At 43.5% G+C, this 24,527-nt stretch overlaps 1 protein-coding gene and 1 pseudogene across 1 annotated transcript; one reads left to right on the forward strand and one right to left on the reverse strand.

Moving 5' to 3' along the window:
- Nucleotides 1–230: 230 nt before the first annotated feature.
- On the reverse strand, nucleotides 231–22,526 carry LOC101788280 (sialic acid-binding Ig-like lectin 14). The gene is given in 7 exon segments (XM_013147848.2): nucleotides 231–361; nucleotides 455–647; nucleotides 649–719; nucleotides 1,956–2,006; nucleotides 21,385–21,663; nucleotides 21,871–22,251; nucleotides 22,325–22,526. Coding segments are annotated over 7 exon segments (1,293 nt in total). The 5' UTR covers nucleotides 22,512–22,526.
- On the forward strand, nucleotides 4,445–17,553 carry LOC106026628 (centromere protein V-like; annotated as a pseudogene).
- Nucleotides 22,527–24,527: the final 2,001 nt, after the last annotated feature.

Genomic DNA, 24,527 nt, shown 5'->3' on the forward strand with positions numbered 1-24,527 from the left:
GTCCCCTGCATTCTCCTGTCTGGTCTGCATGTGGATGGTTCCCTTCTGAGTGGAGAAGAAGGAGCTCAGTGGGGCTTCACAGAGCTGCACCCCTAAACACCTCCACACCTGCAAAGTCAGCACAGGACTCAGGTCAGCACCAGTAAATCTAGCTCCATGTGGGGAGCAGAGCTCAGCCCCACATGGAGCCCAGAATCCTGGCCAGGAGCCCTGCAGAGGAGCAGGCCTGCTCACCTGGTGTAGTAGATCCAGGTGAGGCCATAGGTGAGCAGAAAGCCAGCCCCCATGAGGCTCCCTCTGATCAGGGTGAGGACCAAGGGCCAGGAGCCCTCCTGCTTCTCAGCCTTACAGATGCAAGAAGGGAAAGGAGAGGGGATAGTATACTGGTCCCATTCCTGGCCTCTCCCCCATCTGAACCTCCTGCCAGGCTGTGGCCCCAGATCCTGTGCTGTTCAAGGAGAGGTTCAGAGGTTCAAGAAAAAGTGCTGGGAGCCCAGTTGGTGCTGAGCCTAGCAGATGAATCCCCCTCCATCATCAGCCCTGACATGGGACAGCTCCAGGACTCCTGATCCAGAGACCAGTTTGGGACACAGGGCTTTTCTCTTCCAGGTCCAGGTCAGGTTGGCAGGGGGGTTGCTCTCAAGCCTCGCAGACTAGGCACAGGGCCTGTTCCTCCAGGAGAGACGGGGAGGTACCATTGCTCAGCATCTTCACAGCTGCGTGAGAAATGCACAGTGAGACTGGTGGAGGTGACAAGTGTCTCCTTCCCCTTCCCTCTGAACCCAGGCAAACAAGGCTGATGTGGCACAGTGCTTAGTCATTGCCTAGGGGAGAAAATCCCGTCAGCAGCAGGCCATGTCTCTTACTAAGGGGACAGTTAAGGGGAATTGTTCAAAGAAGGGAGCCACCCCCACATGTGAGGAAACACTTTTCATCGTCCAGCTGTCAGGAAGGAGCTCCAATGCTCAGATGCAGGCTGGAGCTGGGAGAATAGCGTGCTTCGTCTTTGAGACCTGGTGGTCCCCCTGTGCACCACAGGAAGCATGTAGGAACAGCACTAAAGTGTTCTCTGGGATTAGATCCTGCTAGCTAAGTCCTAGGCTGGAGAGGGTGGACAAGAAGCTGGGGAATGGAGACAGAGTCAGTGGTCCTGATTTAGGAGGAAATTTAGGTTGAATGGGGCCAAGGGAAAGGAAAGGAGGAAATGATTTGGGCTGAAATTACTGAGACTCAGTGACTCAGAGGTTCCAGCGGGAGGAAGGCAGATACTGAGAGCAAAGTGCAGGATGCTCCTCAGATGGTGCAGGCAGGGGAGAGGCATCAGCAGGAGGCATCTAGGTTGAAGATCTGAGATTCAGGGAAATCACTGGGTGTGGAGTGCCAGGAGGCATCAGGACAGGGACTCACAAGGAATGAGTGATCTGTGAGGACAAGAGAAATTAAAGGAGATCATAGGCAGATCTAGGGGAATGGGACAGTTGAACATCCCATAATGATGATCAGATGGGAGACCAAGGGGGACAGCCCTTGAAGGAGCAGATGGAAGAGAGAAATGTTAGAAAAGGATGGCACAGAGACCAAGATCAGAGGGCTGGTGAGGGGTGGGAACTGAGAGAGGAACTGGCTTCCACAATTGCAGTTTCCATGTCTCGTGTCTGGAAGAGCCATGCAGATAACTTGCACAACAGGATGAAAGGACACCATTCTGCTGAATTGTACTCACAAACATGGTCAAGACAGCACATTTTCATATTTTCTTCATCGCTATCAGAATAGAATTGAAAGATGAAAGGAAAAGGATTAGTGAAATGTATTATTGTGTTTGTCAATGAAAGACTTTGATGATGGGTTTGTGGCCAGGTTCAGCTCCAGTATATTGAGGACCTAGGATCCCCTGTCACCCTTCCTGTCCTGAGCCTATAGGGAGAAACACCACAGTGCCAGAGATGACAGGGTTATCTGTCCATTATGGAAGAAGATACTGATGCTGAAGTCTTTCAGAGCATCTGCAGAGAAAGACAGGGTCCAAATCAGAGTGAGCAGCAGGATGGAGCAGAGGATGGAGCAGGAGTGAGCAGCGTGGGCTTGGCAGTTTACAGTGTGCATGGAGAGAGGATGGGTCATTCTGCTGGCCACCTTCCAGAGTCATCTTCAACTTGGAGTTTTCTCAGGTCAGCTTTCATACACACACACACACACACACACACACACACACACACACACACACACAGCCATCGCCACCTAGCACTCATAGGAGACACTGAACCTGATGGTTCTCTCTGTGGTCACTTGAGCTCCTCTGAGTTTTACCTGGCAGGTTTTTTGGTCCTGGGGCCTGGGCTGAGGGTGAGCACTGAAGAATTTAGGCTCCCTGGGTCCATGGAGTTGAGGGCTTCCCCTGACCAGGAGAAGGTGTGGGTTTGGCCCCTTTGGTAGGATCCTAGCAGCTCAGGCACGTGGGGCTGCAGGACTCCAGAGAATCAGAAATGTGGAGGACAGGTTTCTGTGTGAAGGCCAAGGAGGAGACAGGGAGTTGCCAGGGTACAGGTTGGGACCCAGAGTGACCCTGACAGTGCCTGGTGCCTCAGAGTCCACATGGGTCCTGGTCCCGTGTTTCTGTGACCTCCCCAGCCCCAAGACCAGAACAGAGGAGGGTCTAACATCCAGCTCCTGCTCTCATGTGTGAGGCCCAGCACCTGAGGTCCCCACCTAGGAATTCTGCCTACATGTTACCTGCAAAACCAGTGAACTATTTACATAAACTTTTTTTATTTTCCTCATAATAATATCTTTTCTCCTTTGACTATATTCTGAAGATGTAGATTCCTCTCTCCTTCATTTTGATGCCTCTGTTGCTCAGGGAGTAGTTGTTGGTCTGGTTGTCCCCAAGAAGTTGAAATTGATCTTTCATCTCTGTCTCCAGTGTATGTTTGGGTTGTTTGTGGACACAGGATCACCATGGTATAGATTTTACCTGATCCGGAACCAGGACATGTAGAACTGTCAAGAAGAAGGCTACGCACCCCTGGGGTAGGAGAAGGACCAGGGCACCAGGCCCTCCTCCACTGTTATATGTCGCTGGACTTGAAGTTTGTACTTTCCTTCATACTGTTGTAGGAGCCTGAGGGGACACAGAAGCTCAGCTGCAGCCCCGACCCTCAGCCCTGCTGACCCTCCTTCCTCAGTCACTCACCAGCCCATAGCAGGGATGGCAGCAGCAGGGCCAACAGCAGCAGGGCCAGCATCTCGGGTGTGGCAGGGTTAGAGCCAGTTACGTTCCTGTCAGGGAAGCAATGCTTGACCATGGGGCGGGGCCAAGTACACTAAGCCAGAAGTGGCTGGTGAGGGAGAGCTGCGGTCACCTCCAAAGGGGAACTCAGTGCCTTTGGGGATGGCAAATTCGTCGCCTTTGGATCCTGCTGCTGCTGAGACTCAAGCCCCACAGGTAGGAGTTTGTCCAGGAAGAAAGGTGACTTCTGATAGAACTGTGGGGGACCAGCGGCGGCGAAAAGATAAGTAATAAATATAAATGACCTTTATTTTGAGAATGCAGGAGAGACACCCCCCCCCATCCGCTGGGGCGCGGCATCTCCACCCCGGGGTCGGGGGATCTCTCCGTGGAGTGAGGCACATAAGTAGCCTCGGTTTGGGGTGAAACCTAAGGGGGCATTAAGGATGCACAGGTAGCCCATTGTTGGTCTTTGTTTGGCGCCATAGATAAATTCCTAAGGGTGGGGGAGATAGGAGCTCCTTGGCTACAGTGTCCTGTTTGGGCCAAAACCCTTTCAACTTCCAGATGATGCTTAGTTCAACAGTCAGATCAACAAGGAGTGAACGGCTATAGAAAAGATGAGCGGGGCCACACATTCCAGAAAACACAGAGCTTAGATTTTTATTTTTTCTCTTTTATTAGTACATGTGTATGGCATGATGTCTTCACATTCCTCATGGGGAGTTGATATTGCTCAAAACACATCTGCATTCTCTTCCTCATCCCCTTTGCCTGCCCCCCTTGCCTTCCATTTCTTGGTCCCCTTTTCCTTTGCAAAAGTTCTATCTCCCTGTTTCTTATTTACCTTTTAATTTATTTATGTTTAAGGTGTCTCATATAAGAGAAATGTGTGTTATTTAATCTCTTGTGTCTGATGGATTTCAGTTAACCCTATGATCACAAGGCCCATTCTTTTTCCTGCAAAGGACTCAAGCTGATCCTGCTTTATGGCAGAGTAGTACGCTGGTGTGTGGAAGGTACCACATCTTCTTCATTCATTCATCTGTTCTTACACACATACGTTCCTTCCACAGTTATTCGTGTCCAGAAAGAACAGACTTTTAGTCTCAAATCAGTGGAGCCTGAGACTTTATAAATGAGCTGCAGCCTGTCATTGGTCCTGAGGAGATGTCCAGTATTCACTGTAGTCACTACCCTACAGCTTGGGTCATCATGGGCGTGAGGGTCGTCCAGGACAGCCATGGGTCCAGGTCCACTGAGAACCAGACTGTGAGGGAGTGGGCTTCCCCTCATTACACTGTGTACAACAAAGATACAGGAAAGATTCTCTGGGCAAAATGATGAAGCTCCATCTTCTGACCTTTCCTTTGTCTGAGAAATGTGGAGACATAACCTGTCATCTTATTGCTCTTTTGTGACACAAATATAATGAATTATTTTCAAATCTAACAGTGATTTCAAATAAATTTAGACATTCCTGGTACTGACTTGGGAAAATAAAGAAAGTGTCTGGACCTATCAGTGATTCAAAGAAATTTCAATAGATCCTGCCTTCAGACTTCTGTGTCCATTCTTTGTGTAAAGATTCCATGACAGAAGTGTTTCCTATAGCAATGAGATCCAACAGTATCAGTGAAAATGATGAGGGGTCAGTATGCCAGTGTGCTAGACAGATAACCTATGTCATTCATGAAAATAGTGTGCCATTTCACAATGGTACTATGTTCTATTATTTTTCAGCATTTTGGGTTTCATGGCTTTGATGTGATATTTTCTAACTGAGAAAAAAACAAATGAGTGTCAAATTGTATATTTTTTTCTGAACTGTGATAAAGACTTTCGTTGGCCAAACTTTAGGCAGTTTTCTCTGAGTACTTTTTAAGTAACATTTTAAAATTTTATTTTAAAGAGGATAAAACAGAATAAAACCATTCAAAACAAACCAGTATAAGAGATACAGGATTTGAAAACATTAGGAGATCACCAGTAGTTATCATAATGCCTTTTGATGTTTTCAAAATAGCTACAGATAACTTTGGACATAATAAAAATTAATCATAACAGAATAGAATAGAAACAGTAAAAACAAAACAATGACTGCAATAAAGGATTTCAAAGCAAGCCAATAGAAAATCCAAAATGGCACCACAATATATCTTGCTAACCTTGAAATAAAGTCTCCTGCCATCAGATTTGACATAATCAAACAAAACAAAAGAAAATTAAACCCAACCCAACAAAACCATAGAAATGATATAGGACCTCAAAACAAGACCATAGAGGGTCAACAATGGCTGCAGTTCTCATAAAGAGGTCCTACCTGGATGACACCGCTGTGTATGCTATTCTCTGAACCTATGACCAGATCAGATCACTGTCCCTAGACCTGCAGTGTCAGTGAATCACCAAAGCACCACAGGCATCCAATTGCATTTCACCTTGATAGCTACCATCATAGCCTGTGTTTCTCTGGATAAGCTGATTGATTAGGTGGCGGGAGAAGCAGAGTGTCAAGGGGGCATGGCTGGTATTTCTTGCTTTCCATTCTGCTTGATTTAAAGGGCTGAGATGAGGTTGTTCTCAGCCCAGTGACAGCCCACTCATGGCCCTGGTTCCCAGACTGGGCTTGTTTGCTGGTGTGGACATTGTTCTCTCTCTTCACTCTGAGTACTTTTATACCTTGGTACCGGGCAGCTTTCAAACTCATCCAATATGGCATCGGACATGTTTTGATATGAATGTTTTGTTCTAGTCCTCTATTTGTTTGCTACTTGACACAGAAGCTAGAATTTGTAGATGTGAATTGCTTGTGATCACTATCCTTTCCAGCCCAAGCATTTATTTGGTACTCATCATTTTTGGTCTATTACCTATCAAGTTATGTTGAGGCATCTCTTCACTATGTGACTAGATTATAGCAGGAAACTTTCTATAAGTGAGCAAGGCAATTTTGCATTAGTGTATTGGACCTGTCACATCCGGTTGTATAAACACCCTGCTAGGAACATTTAGAGAGAATCCTGCCCCTATGACCACTCTAACACCTGCACTTGATACCTTGAGACCTTGGTTTCAGTTCAAGTATACTGCCAACCTGACATAATAGTAATACATCCCCTCCTTTGATTTACACTCTTTGTAGTTTTCCACCTACCCTCTGAGGCCCTGCTCTCTGCAACCCTTGCTTTCCTTAAGTATGTTTACAGTCAAGGCTGGTATCTTTCCCCTACTGCATAGCCTTGACACTTTTCCCAGGACTGCAGGTGCTCTTCCTTTCCATGTTGACAAGTATCACAATGATTTTTTTCTTTAACAAAAATATGACTGGCTCCACAAAACCTGGCTCTCCCCTGCCTGAGGTTCAGTTGATCAAGAAAGGACCAGGTTTGTTGTCCATACCATGATTTTGTGGATAATGTTATCTTCGGCTGGGATCAGCATCAAGGCAGGGAAGGTAACTGGAACAAGCCAGACTGCACATGAGCAGTCAGTATAAAATCACATCACCAGGATGTCTAGCATATCTCAACCTGTACCCATAGAATCTTTCAGCTCAGCAGAGTGTTAACTTTGTGTTCCATCAGGCTTCTGACAAGAGAGACAAAATCTTTACATTTTTATACCAAATACTGTAACAATTCCTTTACATAAGGATTGCACCATTCTTGTAATAAATGCGCTCAACTTAAACACATAGTGTGGTTTCTGTTATCCTATTGACCCTTAAGGACCTCAATCTCAAGTGAGGAAAAAGAGAACTAGTGATTTCCAATGCCTTTGTGATAAAACTTACAGATAACTAGGATTGAAGAAAATTCCCATGACAAGCAACAAAGTACCATTTAGTGAGTATCATCGTCAGTCCCTGGCATGAGAAAACACTAAAAGCAAATCAGTGGTATGATAGTAGAAAGGACAAGAGGCTGGCAGGGGCCTGAATTCAGTCTTGAGCCATGAGCATGCATGGGTTGGAACCCTGAACACAGGGAAGCTTTGGAACATTGTTCCCAGGTTGTAAAACTGTGCCCCACCTCTCAAATAACAAGAGGACACATGGAAGTCCACCTACCTGATCCATGCCCAGCAAACTCCAAGCAGCTAGCAGTTGCCTGCTGTCTGTCCTGAGAGCCAAAAGTGGGCCAGGTAATTCCCAACACATGGGGGAACCTTTGAAACATTGCTTGAAACCCGGAAACAAAGGAAAATGTCAAAATGAAAGAGCAAAACACAATCTCAAACTTCCAGCCCAACCCAAGCAAGCCTAGGAGACATAGACATAGAGGAAAATATAAGCCATACAACTGAAATGATAACTGAAGTAAAGAAAAACTCCAGGAAGGTATAATAGAACTCAAATCAGAAATAGTGTCCCGGGTAAAAGAAGAAATGATAAATGTAATGAAAGAAATGCTGAACACATTTAAAGAAGACATAGTTAAAAAATTAGAGGAACAGTGCAAAAAGATGGAAACTCTGAATGAACAATTTAAGAAACAAACAGAATGCATGAAGCAGATTCAAAAAGATATACAGGAAATCAAAAAATTGCATTGAAAGTTGGCAAAACCACCTCAATGAAAGTAAACATAGAATTTCAGATGTCAAAGACAAGATTGCAGCTAGTAAACAGGAAAGGAAACATCTTTTAAAAACAACAAGAAACCAAAAAATAACAATTAAACAACTGCAAGATGATGCAACGAAAAACAACATAAGATTGATAGGGATAAATGAAAAGGAAGGTGACAACACAAACCATATCAAGAGGCTATTTACAGAATTAATAGCTGAAAATTTCCCAAACATGAGAATGGAAACTGACATATGGATTAGTGAAGCATATGGAACTCCAAATGACCATAACCAAAATAAAACTGCACCCAAACATATAATAAACACCCCAGAAATCCAACATAAAAACAGAATACTAAAAGCTGCTATGTGGGAAGCCCTGTAATTAGCTGCCACCTTATATATGCAGGCAGCACCACCTTAACCCCCTCAACCCCCTCTAGGAGTTAAGTTTGGTAGTTAAGCAGCTCCTTGTCTAGCCTGTTTGGCCCGTTCAGGGATTATATTAATCAGCCCACGCATGGGAAATTTGAAAATTCAAATTAACCTATAACCCTCGGTCTTGCCATTGTTGCTAAATTACCTGTTGACATCTCAGAACCCAAATCCCTTCTCCCCCAATACTCTATATATTTGTTACTCTTTCTTTGAATAAACAACACTCGATTGGATTTCTGTCTTGTCTCCATTCTTCACATCTCTTGTCCCTTCTCATCCACACTCCCCCTCTAGGGTCTTACCCACAGGCCGAGACACTGCTAGAGAGAAGAAACAGATTGCCTATAAAGAAAAGCCTATCAGAATCATAGCAGATTTCTCAGCACAAACAATGAAGTCAAGAAGAGCATGGAGTGAACTATTTCAGGTCTCAAAGGAAAACAACTTCCAACCCAGACTGATGTACCCTGAAAAACTATCCTTCAAAATGGATGGATAAACAAGGTACTTCCATGACAAAGAACAGCTGAAGAACTTCATGACCACCAAACCAACCCTGCAAAGAATACTGAAAAAACATTCTAGACAGACAGAGGAAAAAAAATCACTAAGCAAGGTAGACAGTTAAACAGAGTGGAAAGGTAAAGAATCAACAGCAGAAAGATAATATGTCAAAAGTAAACCAATATATATCAGTTATAACCATTAATGTAAATGGCCTCAATTCACCAATTAAAAGAAATAAACTGGCACAATGGATCAAGAAGCAACATCCAATCATATGTTGCATACAGGAAATCCATCTAACCCAAAAGGAAACTCATAGACTGAAAGTCAAAAGATGGAAAACAATACTCCATGCAACAGGATTCCCTACTCCCAAAGTAGGGGAAGCTATTCTGTTTGAAGACAATGTAAACTTCAAACAAAGAATCATCTAAAGAGATAAAGAAGGCCACTACATACCAGTTAGGGAAAACTTCAAGAGGAAGAGATAACAATCTTAAATATCTGTGCACCAAATTTGGGAGCACCTAGCTATACAAAACAAATATTAACAGAAATGAAAAATCAAATAAGCAATAATACAATTATAACAGGAGACCTTAACACACCATTGACACAAAGGGACAGATCAACTAGACAGAAAATCAGCAAAGAAATAACAGAATTGAATCACACCTGTGAACAAATGGACTTAGTAGATGTATACAAAGTGTTCCACCCAACAACATCAGAATACACATTGTTCTGAGCAGCACATGGAACATTCTCTAAAATAGGCCATATACTAGACCACAGAACATTCTTATGTAAATGCAAAAAAGTTAAAATTATCCCATGCATGTTATTGGATCATAGCACCATGAAGCTAGAAATTAATGCCAAAAGAAACTGCAAAAACCCCACAAACATATGGAAATTGAATAATACACTCTTGAGCAATCAGTGGGTCACAGAGGAAGTTAAAGAAGAAATTAAATAATATTTACAGGCATATGAAAACACAAATACATCTTATAGGAACCTATGGGATGCAATAAAAGCAGTCCTCAGAGGAAAATTTATTGCAGTGAACTCCCACATCAGGAAAACTAAATGAATACAAATAAATAACCTGATACTACACCTCAAATATCTAGAAAAAGAAGAGCAAGTCAAGCCCAAAGCCAAAAGAAGGGAGGAAATTATAAAGATCAGAGCAGAAATCAATGCAATAGCGATGAAGAAAACATTACAAAGAATCAATGAATCAAAAAGTTGATTCTTTGAAAGAATAAATAAAATTGACTGGCCTCTAGCCAACCTTATTTTTAAAAAGGAAAGAAAAAAACTCAAATACATGCAATAAGGAATGAAAAGGGTGAAATCACTACAGATCCTGTGGAAATACAGAAGATCATCAATACCTGTTTCAAAAACCTCTCCTCTGATAGGCTTGATAACACAGAAGAAATGGACAGATTCCTAGAAACATATGAAGTACCAAAGCTGGGTCAAGGAGATGTAAAATCACTGAATAGCCTAATTTCAATTAATGAAATTGAAAATGTAATTAAGTCCCTACCAACAGAGAAAAGCCCAGGTTCAGATGGATTCACTGTGGAATTCTACAAGAAATTCAAAGAAGATTTAATGCTGACACTCCTTAAACTCTTTAATGAAATTGAAAGGGGAAAAATTCTCCCTAAGTAATTCCTGGAAGCAAACATTACTCTAATACCAAAATCTGAGAAAGACCCAACCAAGAAAAAGAACTACAGGCCAATCTCCCTAATGAACATAGATGCAAAAATTCTCAATAAAATATTGGCAAACAGAATGCAGCAAATCATCAAGAAGATTATACCCCATGACCACATGGGATTCATTCCAGGCATGCAGTGATGGTTCAACATATGCAAATCAATAAATGTAACACACCATATCAATAGAGCCAAAAATAAGAACCACATGATCACTTCTATAGATGCAGAAAAAGCTTTTGATAAGGTCCAACACTCATTCATGATAAAAACGTTACAGACAATTGGAATAGAGGGTCTTTACCTCAATATGATAAAAGCCATCTGTGACAAACCAACAGCCAGCATCATATTAAATGGCCAAAAATGGAAGCTTTTACCCTAAAATCAGGAACAAGACAAAGATGTCCATTATCACTGCTCCTATTCAATGTACTGCTGGAAATACTACCAGACCAGTTAGACAAGAGAGAGAAATGGGACGGGATAGCAAGAATCAAAACCGAGGGCCATGGAGCCTCACCATGGTTTGGCAGAAGCTGAGCCCTTGAACTCAGAGCAGGCTGCCCTTTATATGAGAATCAGGATCTGAGAGACTGGAAAAAACGGCGGCTTGATAGGTAGCTGGATAGAGACCTCTGCGGGGAAAACAGCTCAGATGCTAGAATTTGACAAAATGGAGAGGGCCAGATGATCAGAGAATGATTCTTATTCAGCCAGGAGGAAATCGAAGGGAAAAATAAAATTAGGAAGAGGAAGGAAAAACACAGGTGGAGGGCTGAAGCCTGCCAGGCTCACTGAGTGAGAGCCTTTCCGCTCTGTGCTGGGCGTGCCCTGGAGTCTGATGATCCAAAGTTGCGCTGAAGCTTCAGCTGCCAACAACGGGAGTCGATGAGTCCCGGGCCCTGGACGGGAGGACGCGACGCAGTGTGGAGTGTAGCCAAGGTGGAGAGCTTTATTGGCTCTCAGTGAGTACTGGAAATTGGGTCCCGGAGCCCTGTGCGGCAGTCAGAGCTGCCTGGCTGCACCAGAAGAGGCCGCGGAGAGGACCGGGCACCTGGGCACCAAAGCCAGGTGCAGTGCAATTTTCTGAAAAGGCAGGATGCTGATCTAGATGCGGAAAAACCACATCAAGCTAAAGTCTACCTCTGGGAGGAAGGGAAAACGCAAGAGGAGGGCTGGAACCCTACACACTCACTGAGACCAGTCCACCCTGTGCTGGGAGCTCTGTGGAGTCAGGCGATTCAAGGTCCAGCTGAAGCCATGGCTGCCGATAACTGGAATTGTTGAGTCCCGAGCCCTTGGCAGGAGGATGGGGCACAGTGTGGACTGGAGCCAAGATGGAGAACTGAATTGATTCCCATTGAGTGCTGGAGATTGGGTCCTGTGGCTGCTGTCATTGGCTGGAGAACATTTTGAGTTGGGCAGAACCCAGTGCTGTGGCAGTGTCAGTCATTTACCCCTGGCACAGAAAGGACTGGTGGGCTCTGCTGGGGCTGAGCTACACCTCTGGTTGGGACCCAGTAGCCAGGGACAAAAGGGTCACAACTCTGTGACATCCACAACGTACATCCTAAGTTGCTGAAGGAAATTGCAGATTAGCTGGCTCAAAGGCTAGAGGCTAGCCTGCACTGTCCCTGCATCCTTGCGTGTGCCTCAGATTTGAGAGAGCAGCAAAACCTCAGTCAGCATGCTTTGGAAAGATCCTAAGCAATACAGAGGGGGCCAGAGACCCCCAAGATACACCTGTCTGAAAGAAACATGACAACAGATAGAAATAAAAAAATCTCCAGCCACTGACTGTGGGAGAATAAGACCAGGAGAGATAAATACAGAAGAGAACCAGTGCATTTATCATGCAATATTAGACACAGCATCAGTGGACACAAAGAAATACCTTCATGACCTCATAGATGAATTTAAAACTGTACTTCTGATCCAAGTGAGGCAAGATATAAAAAGATTAATAAAAGAAATAATAAGCCCCTCCCAAGAAAACACAGATAGAAGAACGCAGGAACTCAGAAAAGAAAGAGAAACCTTTGCTGAAGAATATAAACAAAATATAGAATACATGAAACAGATCCAAAGAGATTACCAGGAGACTAAAAACTCCATTGAAAGCTGGCAAAATGCCTTAACAGAAACTAAAGTCAGCCTTTCAAAACTTGAAGAGAGATTTATGATATTTGATTGTGAAAGAAAAGATCTCTTAAAAATAACAAGGAATCAGGAAGAAACAATTCAAAGGCTAGAAGATGACAAGAGGATTTATAACATAAGAATAAAAACTTTGAAGAAGCAGGAGTAACTACAAATGAACTACAAAGACTATTCACAGATATAATTAAGGAAAACTTCCCAAGCATAGGAAAAAGAAATGATATCCAGATAAATAAGGCATACAGAACTCCAGCCACCTCCAACCAAAATAGATCTACAACCAGATATATAATAATCGAGATACCAGAAATCCACCACAAGAACAGAATATTAAAAGCAGCCAGAGAAATAAGCAGATCACCTACAAAAGATAAATCATCAAAATAATGACAGACTTATCAACACAAACTCTCAAATCGAGAAGCGCCTGGGAGAAATAGTCTAAGCCCTGAAAGAACATAACTTCCTACTAAGACTGATGTACACAGAAAAACTCTCTCTCAAAATTAATGGAGAAACAAGATATTTCCCAAGACAAGAAGGAACTGTGGGAGTTCATGGCCATCAATCCAACCCTACAAAAAATACTGAAGGACATTCCAGAGAGAGGAAAAAATACCAAGATTCCAGCAATAGTGGCAGAGATCCCTCAATGAACGGGGCAGACAGTGGAATGAAGGAGTGAATTGGACAAATAATGGCAGAAAAATAAAATAGCAGAGATGAGGCAGAGACAATAAGCTATAATTTTTAATATAGATAGCCTTGATACACTAACAAAAAAGAAACACAGGCAGAGTAGTTTAGGAGGCAGGATCCATCGAGAGGCTCCGAATAGGAAATACACTCAACCTGAAAGAGGGTTAACAAACTCAAAGTCAAAGATGAGAAAACAATGCTATATGTGACAGGAAACCAGGGAGAAATAAGGACGACTTATGCAGTAGCCGCAGATAGGTTGGAAAGTTATGACACTTATGTGCAGTGTAGGGCTACACAGCTGGAAGGAAGGAAAACCTTTGTGGCTTTAGTAAGTAAAGGAGTACAGCTCAAGATCAAGCTCAGGGGTAAAAAGGTTCAGTAACACTCAGATAGATAACAGGTTGACCCCCTAGTCTAAAGACTGTAGATAGCTAGGGGGACCCAAAACATACAAAGCATCCTGAGAAAGGGAAAGGTGAGGAACTGCCTAAAAAAGGAAGGCAGAGGACATTGTTATACGTGTATCAGGATTTAAAAGCCACAGTAGTCTCACTGCTCTGTTTAGTTTGATTATATTTTGTTCCAGTCTGTCTACTCATATGAGATTTGAGGGCAGACAGCTAACCCAAAAATAACAGGTTATACCATGGTGATTGTCCTTAATTTCCCATTAACTTAAACTGAAACCCTCTATTACTTACATTGTCTTACTATGACTGATCTTATTTGAAGCTGATTTGTTAGACCTCTATTTTGCCTTGACTGATTTTATTTGAATTTGGTAGCTTGGTAGCATCAAGTCTAAGACTAGAGGCATCTACTCTGAAGATACAAGGTGTAAAAGATATCCATTCCAGTTTTGATTATTAACTGCTTTCAAGTCCTACAATATCTTCAAAGTTGTGTTTTTATAAAAGTAGCTATGTAATGCTATGCTTAACTATATAATGCCTGATGATGTGGACAACTCTATTGAAAATAAGAAGAGAAAGCATAGTAACTACTGTAGGTCACCTAATATTGTGGTCTTATATACCTTTTTAATTTCATGTTTTTCTAGGAATTTGTTTTGTTTTCTTGTTTTGATCTGTTTTTCCTTAAAATACAGAAGGGATAGATATACATGTAGAGATTCACACATGGGAAGAATTTCTAAACTATTTATGGGAACAGATTATATAATACACGATGTAATGAACAGATATTTTGAAGAAGAGACACTAAGAAACCCAGTGCTAATTCTGTAGCATGGTATAAAATCTAGCAATACTATTATTCACTGTTCAGAGTGATATTAGTCTAGTCTATTATGTTCAATTTCAGCATACGTAAAGATAAAGACAGCTACTATGAAGAGAATTAGAGACATCATGGTAGCCATTATTAACTTCCCCAAAATCAGGTCTTGAAGACCTAAAAAGCCTTCATCATCCTATAATGACTTGATTAGTTCTATAATGCTCAGTATGTATTCAATGTGTGTGAAGATGGGGACAACGATATGGAAGAAAACTAGAGACAATAAGATAGACAGTGAAGAAAGATCTCCAGGAGACTTGCTTTGAAATCTGTGTTTCTTTAAATTGTTTCCTAATGAACTGTTCTGTTCCATATTGTCATGTTTAATATTACCCTCTTTAAGATAAACAAGGGGCTGGGGACTTAGCTCAGCAGCATAAGCACCTGCCTTGCAAGCAGGCAGTCATGAGTCATGAGTTCGATCCCAGGTACTGATAAAAAATAAAATAAAAAAAGGTAAAAAACAAGTGTGTAGGACTGATAACCATATTACTAAGTTTTTTCATTGAGCAGAATTGTTTGCAGTGTTATTTGAATGTCACTTTGTATGCTTTAATTTTGTAACTTGAACAACTATTATGTTACAGTATGTAACATCAACTAGTGATTTCTTGCTGTTTATTTTTCTGAAATTCTGTATTATTTCTACCCTTTTTCTGTTTTTATCTCTTTAAATAAAAAAAGAAAAAAGAGAGAAATAAAAGAAGTAAATACAGAAAAAGAAGTTAAATTATCATTGTTTGCAGATGACATGATACTCTACATAGAAGACCCCCAAACCCATTTGAAAGACTCCTAGGTATAATAAATAAATTCAGTAATGTAGCCAGATGCAAGGACAACACTCAAAAATTAATAGCATTCCTATACAGTAACAACAAAACCACTGAGAGAGAAACAAGAGAAGCCACACTCTTTACAATAGCATCCAACAAAATGAAATACTTAGGTATCAGTCTAATGAAAGAAGTAAAAGATCTATTTGTGGAAAATTATAATACCCTGAAAAAGAAATTGAAGAGGATCTCAGAAAATGGAAAAACATTCCTTGTTCATGGGTAGGAAGAATAAATATTGTGAAAATGGCCATTCTCCCAAAATTGCTATACAGATTCAATGCAATTCCAATGAAAATGCCACTAGCATACCTCAGAGGTCTAGAGAAATCACTCCTAAAATTCATCTGGAACCAGAAAAGACCTAGAATAGCAAAGGCAGTTTTAAGCAGCAAAGGCAAGGCAGGAGGCATCACAATCCCTGACTTGAAGGTTTACTATAAAACTACTGTAATAAAATCAGCATGGTACAGGAATAAAGCCAGGCCTGAAGGTCAATGGAACAGATTGGGGTATACAACTACAACTACAAACACACTCAGCCACCTTATCTTTATAAAGGGACCAAATACGTTCACTGGAAGAATGACAGTCTCTTTAATAAACTGTGCTGGAAAAATTGGCTCATCCTATGCGGAAAACTAAAACTAGACTCACACCTATCACCATGTCCTAAACTAAAGTCTAAATGGATCAAAGATCCAAATATTAAAACAAAAACACTAAATTTGTTGGAAGACCAACAGGCAGAAATCTTGAAGACATAGGAGTATGTAGAGAATTCATGAACAAGAATTAAACTGCATGTGAAATATTTCACAGAATCAGTAACTGGGGTCACATCGTATTAAAGAGTTTTTGCATGTGGAAAGAAATCTCCAGCATAGTGAAAAGAAAACTCACAGATTGGGGAAAAATCTTAGTGAACTGTCCCTCAGAAAAAAGACTTCTGTTCGGAACATATGAAGAATTTAAAAAACCAGATCCCCAAAATTCAAAGACCAATTCCAAAAATGGGCATCTGAGGGACTTTAGGGGGCGCGCGTCAGTGCCAGGCGGGCGCGCCAGGTTGCGGGAGCCATGCGGCGGGCTGGGAGCTGGCGGCCAGCAGGCTGCGCGGGCCCAAGCGGTCGGGTGCCTCCAGTTCTCCGGTGGCTGCCGCCTCAGCTCCCCGCGACAGCCGTCGGCAAAGCGGCCGAAGCCGAAGCGTCGCCCCCGCGGGCCCAGGCTGCTCCCGCCGCCGCCACGGATCCCAGCGACCCCAACGTCCTCGGTGTCCGCGCTGGAGCTGGGCGCGCAGCGGGAGCGCTGGGAGGCGTTCCAGAAGCGGCAGAGGCTCAGCTTCGAGGGCGCCGCCAAGCTCCTGCTGGACACCTTGGAATACCAGGGCCTGGTGAAGCACACAGGAGGCTGCCACTGTGGAGCAGTTCGTTTTGAAGGTTGGGCCTCAGGAGACTTACACATCTTTGATTGCAACTGCAGCATTTGCAAGAAGCAGAATAAACACTTCATTGTTCCAGCTTCTCGCTTCAAGCTCCTGAAGGGAGCCGAGAGCATAACCACTTACACCTTCAATACGCACAAGGCCCAGCACACCTTCTGTAAGAAATGTGGTGTTCGGAGCTTCTACACCCCCCCCCCCCCCCCCGCTCCAACCCTGGAGGCTTTGGAATCGCCCCACATTGCCTGGATGAAGGCACCTTGCGGAGTGTGTCACTGAGGAATTCAATGGTAGTGATTGGGAGAAGGCCATGAAGGAGCACAAGACCATCAAGAACATGTCTAAAGAGTGAGCTCCTGCTTCTCCTCTCTCAAAAAGGGTCAGCATGCCATCTCGGTGGTGTGGCTGACCAGGCTGCTGGTACTGCTGGCCAGCGGTTGCCTTGGTCTCCGTGGTTTAATCCAGCTACCAGTTTCTTTAGGCAGCTCTTTGTCATTTCCCCAGCTCTTTGTGCTTATGCCCAGATTTTGATGCAGGCTAGTTCACCCTGTCCCTTCTTTTCCCCAACTTTTGTGTGATCTTTTAGAAAATAAATATTTTTAACATGAAAAAAAAAAACATAAATGGGCATCTGAGATGAACACACATTTCTCAGATGAAGAAATACAAATGGAAAATAAATAAATGAAAAAATGTTCAGCATCATTGGTCATTAGAGAAATGCAAATTAAAACAATACTGAGATTCCATCTCACTCCAGAAAGAATGGCCAGGATCAAGAAAACTACCAAAAGACAAAAAAAAAAAAAAAAAATAATAATAATAATAAGAAGAAGAAAACTACCAACAACAAATGCTGCAGAGACTGCGAGGAAAAAAGGAACTCTCCTGCACTGTTGGTGGGAGTGTAGACTGGTGCAACCATTGTGGAGGTCAGTCTGGAGATTCCCCAAAAATCTGGGATTGGAGGTTCCGTTTGACCCAGCTATCCCATTTCTGGACATATTCCCAGAAGAACTGAAAACATCACACCATAGTGATATATGTACACCCAAAATTTACAGCAGCACAATTTCTAATAGCCAGGTCTTGGAAACAAATGAAATGCCCATCAGCTGAGGAATGGATAAAAAGATGTGGTACTAAAAAGTAGTGGAGTACTACTCTGCTTTAAATAATGATCACATTGAGATATTTATAAGTAAATGGATGCAACTCGGGACCATATTCACAAATGAAATAAATCAAACTCATATGTGTAAATACTGTGCAGTCTCCCTAGTGTAAGAAATGGTAAGAGTACATAAGATACAAAAAATTCAAAATAATTATAGTGAAAGGATAAGAATCTGCTTAAAGGGGAAAAATAATATCTCAGGGAAAATGAGGAAAAAGAAAAAGGAAGGGATAAGGCAAAATGTCTAAAATTATATAAACACACTTAGGATAGCTAAGATGATTGCGCTACAAACTCTATAAGCTCTTGGAACAAAACAGTTAACATTCATAGGATTGGAACAATTGTGCATAATTTTGTATGGTGATCTGAGGAACTCTTGAAGATCATTATGTAAGATAACCCTACTTATGCTCATATCACCTTGTTTTGAAGGCCTATATTGTCAGTGTTCTGGGCTCTTTGCTACTGTTTCTTATATATCTTTTTTGTTTCATGGTTTTCTAGGAATTTGTTTTGTTTTGCTTTTCCCCTCTAATACAGAAAGGATAGGTATACATGTAGAGACTCATGCATGCATAGAGCTCCTAAAAAGTTTATGAGAATTGATTATATAATGCATGATGAAATGAACAGTTACTTTGAAGAAAAAGAGACACTAAGATACCCAGTGCTGATTCCACAGTGTCATGATGTGAAATCCAGCAAGACTAATATTCTTTATTCAGAGTGATTTTAGTCTGTTTTGTATTGTGTAATTTCAGTGTTGTGAAGGTATGGACAGCTATTTTGAAGAGAATGAGAGACATTATGGCAGCCATTGTTGACCTCCTTATTGTCTGGTCTTGAAGACCTAAAATGCCTCCACTGTCCTGTTCTGATCAGTTTTGTACTATTTTGTTTGGTATGAATTCATTATATGTAAATACATGGACAACTATTTGGAAGAAAAGAAGAGACAATATGATAGACAGTGAAGATCCTGATTGTCTTGCTTTGAAATCTGTGTGTCTTACATTGTTATCTTATTTTGTTCTGTTTTGTTATGTTTAATTTTACACTCTTTAAAAATAAAATTTTAAAAAGAGGCTAAAAAATAAAGAACAAAAGAAGATACCTTTATTCACAAAATATATGAAAGTTACCAGTTATATCTAGTGGTTTAGAAAGAAAATGAAGCTGATAGAGATTGGTGACATTCAAATACTCAAATTTATTTCTATATTAAAATAACACACCAAACTGGAATATTGTGAACGATGTTATTTCCAGTAGGATCAATAAAGTAAGTTAAATGGAATCAGGCCAAAAGATTTCCTGAACAGGCAGACCTGCACAGTCCCAGTAGTGAGCTCGCCTGATTTCTGTACATGAACAAAACCTGAGCTATTTCTTAGAAAGAAAACAGGATGTAATTCAAGCACTCAGAGGCACCAAAAAACTTACAACCTAAAAATTGAGACTGTCAAATAGAATGAGCAAATAAAGGTGCTGTATAATTGCATCCAATCACAGGTTCTCTTTGCTTAAATTCTGGGCGTGTCCGATCAAAGTTACTTTCTTTGTCCTCTGAATGGAGGTCCTGAAACACATGACCTGATTCATAAATTGCTTTCAGCTCAGATTAGCTCTTTAAAATGTGGTGGTGCCCAGGTGTAATCCCAGCATTCTGGGAGGCTGAGACAATAGGGTTATAAATTTGAGTTCACCCTGGGCAACTTAGCAATTTAAAGAGATCCTATTTGTAAATAAATACATAAACAAACAAAAACACACACATAAATAAAATGCTGGGGAAGTAGCTCAGTGTTAAGGCCCTGCAGTTAACCTCTAGTACTGCAAAAAAATTATATTGTGCCTCAATTTACTTCTTAATATATGAGAAGTTATGATATACGTAGAACATAACTACTTAAAGATTTGAAGAGTTATAGCGTATAACACTGCCGTGATGGACAGTATGTATCTGTGTAGAAGGACATTCAAGATGCCAAGAAACTGGAGAGCGTGCTTTGTGAGTGGTCTGCAAAATCATGACGCCAATAAATGAGTGTTTATTCTACCTAAATCAGCCTACAAAATCAGTCCAATTGCTGGGCATGGTAGCAGACTTCCATAATCCTGGCACTCTGGAGACTAAGGCAGGAGGATCCTTGCAAGTCAAGAGCAGGGGCTACAAAGTGAGCTCAAGGCCAATTTGAACTGCATAGTGAAACCTTGCTTCGAAAAGACACACACACACAAAAACAAAAGAAAGGAAAAGAAAAAACCCACTCCAAGACAGGACATTCAGACATACTTTGTTCTAAAACTCCCACAAGCTATGAAATACTAAAATCAGTGCACTGCATTGCTTAGAATTTCAACGTTATGACACCTTATAATAATTATAATGAGGCAGGGTCTTTCACTGAGAAGGAAACTCTGTGTGGGTGATTCTGTGTGAATCCACATCTATAGACACAGGGAGGTTGGGAGGCCAGAAATCCACATGTGAATTCTCGGTAGTGGGAGGGGATGCCAAGTTCATTCTCATGGCGGGGCTGGGGATGGAGAGGGAGGACAAAGCAGGGGGGCAGGGCTAGGGATCCTGTAGCCTCCAGTGGGGCAGGACCAACAGGAATGGGGGTCAGAGATGGGGACCAGGTCAGGCAGGACAGAGAGGGGCAGCCAGCAGCGTGTGAGTGCAGAGTCTCCAGGGAGAAGCTGCTGTCACCAGCTCTGTCCCCCTGAGCTTTTCTTCATTTCTCTGTCCCAAGTCCAGAAGAAGGGGGCTCAGGGAGTCCCCTCAGGCCTTTGTGCTTGGGCATCTCTACACCTGCAGAGTACAGAGGGGCCCTGATCAGAGTGGGCCTCTGGAGTCCTAGCTCAGGACACAGCACAGGACTCAGCTCCTCCCGGAGCCCAGCTCTTCTCAGGGCCTCCCTGCAGAGGAGCTCTGCTCACCTGGTGTAGTAGATCCAGGTGAGGCCGTAGGTGAGCAGGAAGCCGGCCCCCATGAGGATCCCTCTGATCAGGGTGAAGACCAGGTTCCAGGAGCCCTGCTTCTTCTCAGCTGCGCACAGGGACAGAGACCCAGTGGAGGGAAGGAGGTTGGCATTCTGACCAGGCTCATACCCTCCCATCTGGATGTGAGCATCCAGAAAGATCCAGAGTAGGGCTATAGAACCAGAGAGGTGGGGATGCTGCCCTCTGACCCTGTACCCTACACACACACACACACACACACACACACACACACACACACACACACAGAGCTGTCACCACCCAGCACTCACAGGAGACCCTGAGCCTGATGGTCCTCTCCGTGGTCACCTGAGATCCTCCAAGTTTCACCCGGCAGGTGAGGCTGGTGTTGTGGTCCTGGGACCGTGGGGTGAGAAAGAGCACTGAGGAATTCAGGCTTCTGGGGTCTGTGGAGTTGAGGGCGTCCCCCAACCAGGAGAAGGTAAGGGGTTGCCCCCCTTGGCAGGATCCTGGCAGCCTGCAGCTCAGGCGCGTGGGGTGGCCGGACTCCAGAGGCTCGGGAATGTGGAGGATGGGTTTCTCTGTGAGAGCTGAGGAGGAGATGAGAGCTCCCTGAGCCGAGTGTGTGGACCAATGGTGTAGTAACTGTTACCTCATGGTACAAGCAGGCCCATGTCCCTTGTTCCTCTGACTTCCCCAGCCCCATGATCAGAGCAAAGAAGGGTCCAACATCCTGTTTCTACTGTCATATGGGGGTGGTTCAGGACCTGAGGTCTCCTCATGGGGACGCTGCCTACCTGTTACTTGCAAATTCAGCTTCTTATCCCTATAAAGATACGTTGTCTTCCTTGTATCTATTCTGAAGACATAACTTCCCTCGTCCTCCAGGCTGGCATCTGTAATGCTCAAAGAGCAGTTTCTCCTCTGGACTTTCCCAGCAAGGTGGAATCGTCCCTTGGTCTCCGTCTTCACTTGATAATGTGGATGGTTTGTGGCCACAGGATCTTCATAGCCCTTGTGGCTCCCGTCTCTGAACCAGGAGATGAAGAACTCTCCGGAGGAAGAGAACACTCTGGAGGGGTAGGAGAAGGAGCAGGGTACCAGTACACACAGGCCCTCCTGCACTGTCACCGTCCCCTGCACCCGGAGTTGGTACCCTGGATCCTCTTCTCGGGACCCTGTGGGGACACAGAAGCTCAGCGGAAGCTCCAGCCCTCATCCCTACCGACCCCCTTCCCTCAACCTACTCACCAGCCCACATCAGCGACAGCAGCAGCAGCAGAGCCAGCATCCTGCATCTGCCAGGCTCTGGGCCAGGCAGGTTCCTGTTGGTGAAGAAATGCCCAGCTGTGGCTGGGGATGAGGAAGCCAGGCAGGAAGCAGTGGGTGCAGGAGAGCCGTGGCTGCCATCAAAGAGGAACTTTGTGTTGCATGACATTGGGGGTGAAGCCAGGGACTGGGATTGGCAAGACAGAAGGAAAAGAGACATGAGGCCCCGTCAGTGGTGCAGGGAGGTGTGGGATGTGTCCAGACTTAGGAGCCAGGAGTAGAAGATGAGGAATCTTTTCTCATGTATCTTGTCTACACAGGGAGGAGAGCACCACCTGCCCTGACCCTGGACATCAGAGCTCTGGATACTCAGGGAAGATCGGGGGATTAAAGAGGATGTTTACTGATATGTGAAAGGGGTAATGAGGGCACCCCGGGTCGAGGGCAAGCAGGGTATCTTCCCAATCAGGAAGGAAGACAGGACCTTAGCCACAAATACATCAGGGGACATGACCTCTTCTGCAGCACTTGGGAAAGAGATTTTCCGCACCAGTGAGCCCTTGGGTTTGGTCTCTGATCCCTTGATTGTCCTTGTCCCAGGCAGACTCTAGCCCTGGTGTTCACGTCCTGCCAGTCCTGAGACTCGGGAGGTGTGTAGAATGCACAACGGGAATCCAGACCGCTCACTACCAGCTGATCAACCTTACAAATGTTCCAGAAACTCTGCATCTAAGTTGGATCATCTGAAAAACAGAGACAGTTCTAGAGATGCCGCGTGGGGATTGCATGAGCTCACGTGTGTAACATACCTAGGAGAGGGCCTGGCTCTGAGGGTTCACTCTTCATCTGATGTTTTGTGGGTACCTACCATGTGCCAGGCCCTGTTCTAGAAGCTGGAAATATTGCAAAAGATGAGCTCATCATGGGAAAATGAGTCAAAAACTCTAGTGGGGAGATAGACATTTAATACGCAAATTTAAATGTTCACCTTCTCGGGGAAAGCTGTATCCTAGGGAGGAAAACCTAGATGTGGGATTGCAGAAGGGGAACAGCTGAGGGCTGCTGGGTTTCAGTGCAGGGCTAGGAAAGACCGCATGTGGAAGGTGGACTTAAGTAAAGGTAAAGAAAGTGAGAATGTGGCCCATTGCAAGGGCAGGAGCCATGTGACTGCGAAGCAACCGGGTGACAGACAGCAGGGCAGGGACTGCTGGGGAAAGTGGAAGCAGGTGGCACCAGGTACCTGGGGCAGGTCACAGAGCAATTGGAGGCTTTTAAAAGAGCGCATAAATCAGGACTCACCAGAGAGAGCGGACCAACACAGTGTCTGTGTGTATTTATTTATTGTAACTCCCTTATCCACATTTTCTGGTTCCAGTTGCCTATAGTCAATCAACAACCAAGACTATTACAGGAAAATTCCAGAAATCGGCCATCTGTAAGTTTTAGTTTCACACCATTCTGAGTCATGTGATGATGAAATCTTGTGCTGTCCTCTGCCCCACCCAGGACATGAGTCATCCCTTAGTGCCGTGTGTCCATCCTCTGTGTGATGTGTATCCATTAGTCAGTCAGGATCTCAGGGATTGGATCAGGTTTTACTGTACGACAGTGCTTGCATTTTAAAAATTAGTCTACGTTTGCTGTACAAAATGAGTTCATTCATCACAAGGAGCTAGCACGTGGACATAACACAGCTTATGTTTTCCATCCTTTCCTCTCTCCCTTCCTTGATCCATGTCCCTATTTCCTATTACCTTTTATTTTGCTCTATAACTTATTTATATTTTGGCTTTCTCCTATAAGAAAAATCATGCAATATCTAAGTTTATGTGTCCGATTTGTTTCACTTAATACTATGGCATCACGTTGCACCCATTTTCCTATAAATCTAACCTTTAGTTAATAGTGATCTCCAAGCACAGCACAATCATGCTGGCAATTTAGATTTGCCAAAGAGAAGCCTTACAGTGCTTCCTTTATGTGAAAATGTTCTCAGCACATGTATGGCCTTCGGTACCATGTGCGGTTTCAGACACTCATGGGGTCTTGACACGTATGTCTTTCATATAAGGGGAGAGACACTGTAAAGAATTGCCTCATACAGCGATGGAGGCCGGCAGGTCCCCAAATCTGCAGCTGGTAAGTATTGGGAGCTGTTGAAGCTGGAAATTTGCCACTCAGGCAC

This window comes from Cavia porcellus, unplaced genomic scaffold, assembly GCF_034190915.1.
Source record: "Cavia porcellus strain 051 isolate PalLab524CR breed Dunkin Hartley unplaced genomic scaffold, mCavPor4.1 scaffold_7, whole genome shotgun sequence".
NCBI lineage: Eukaryota > Metazoa > Chordata > Mammalia > Rodentia > Caviidae > Cavia > Cavia porcellus.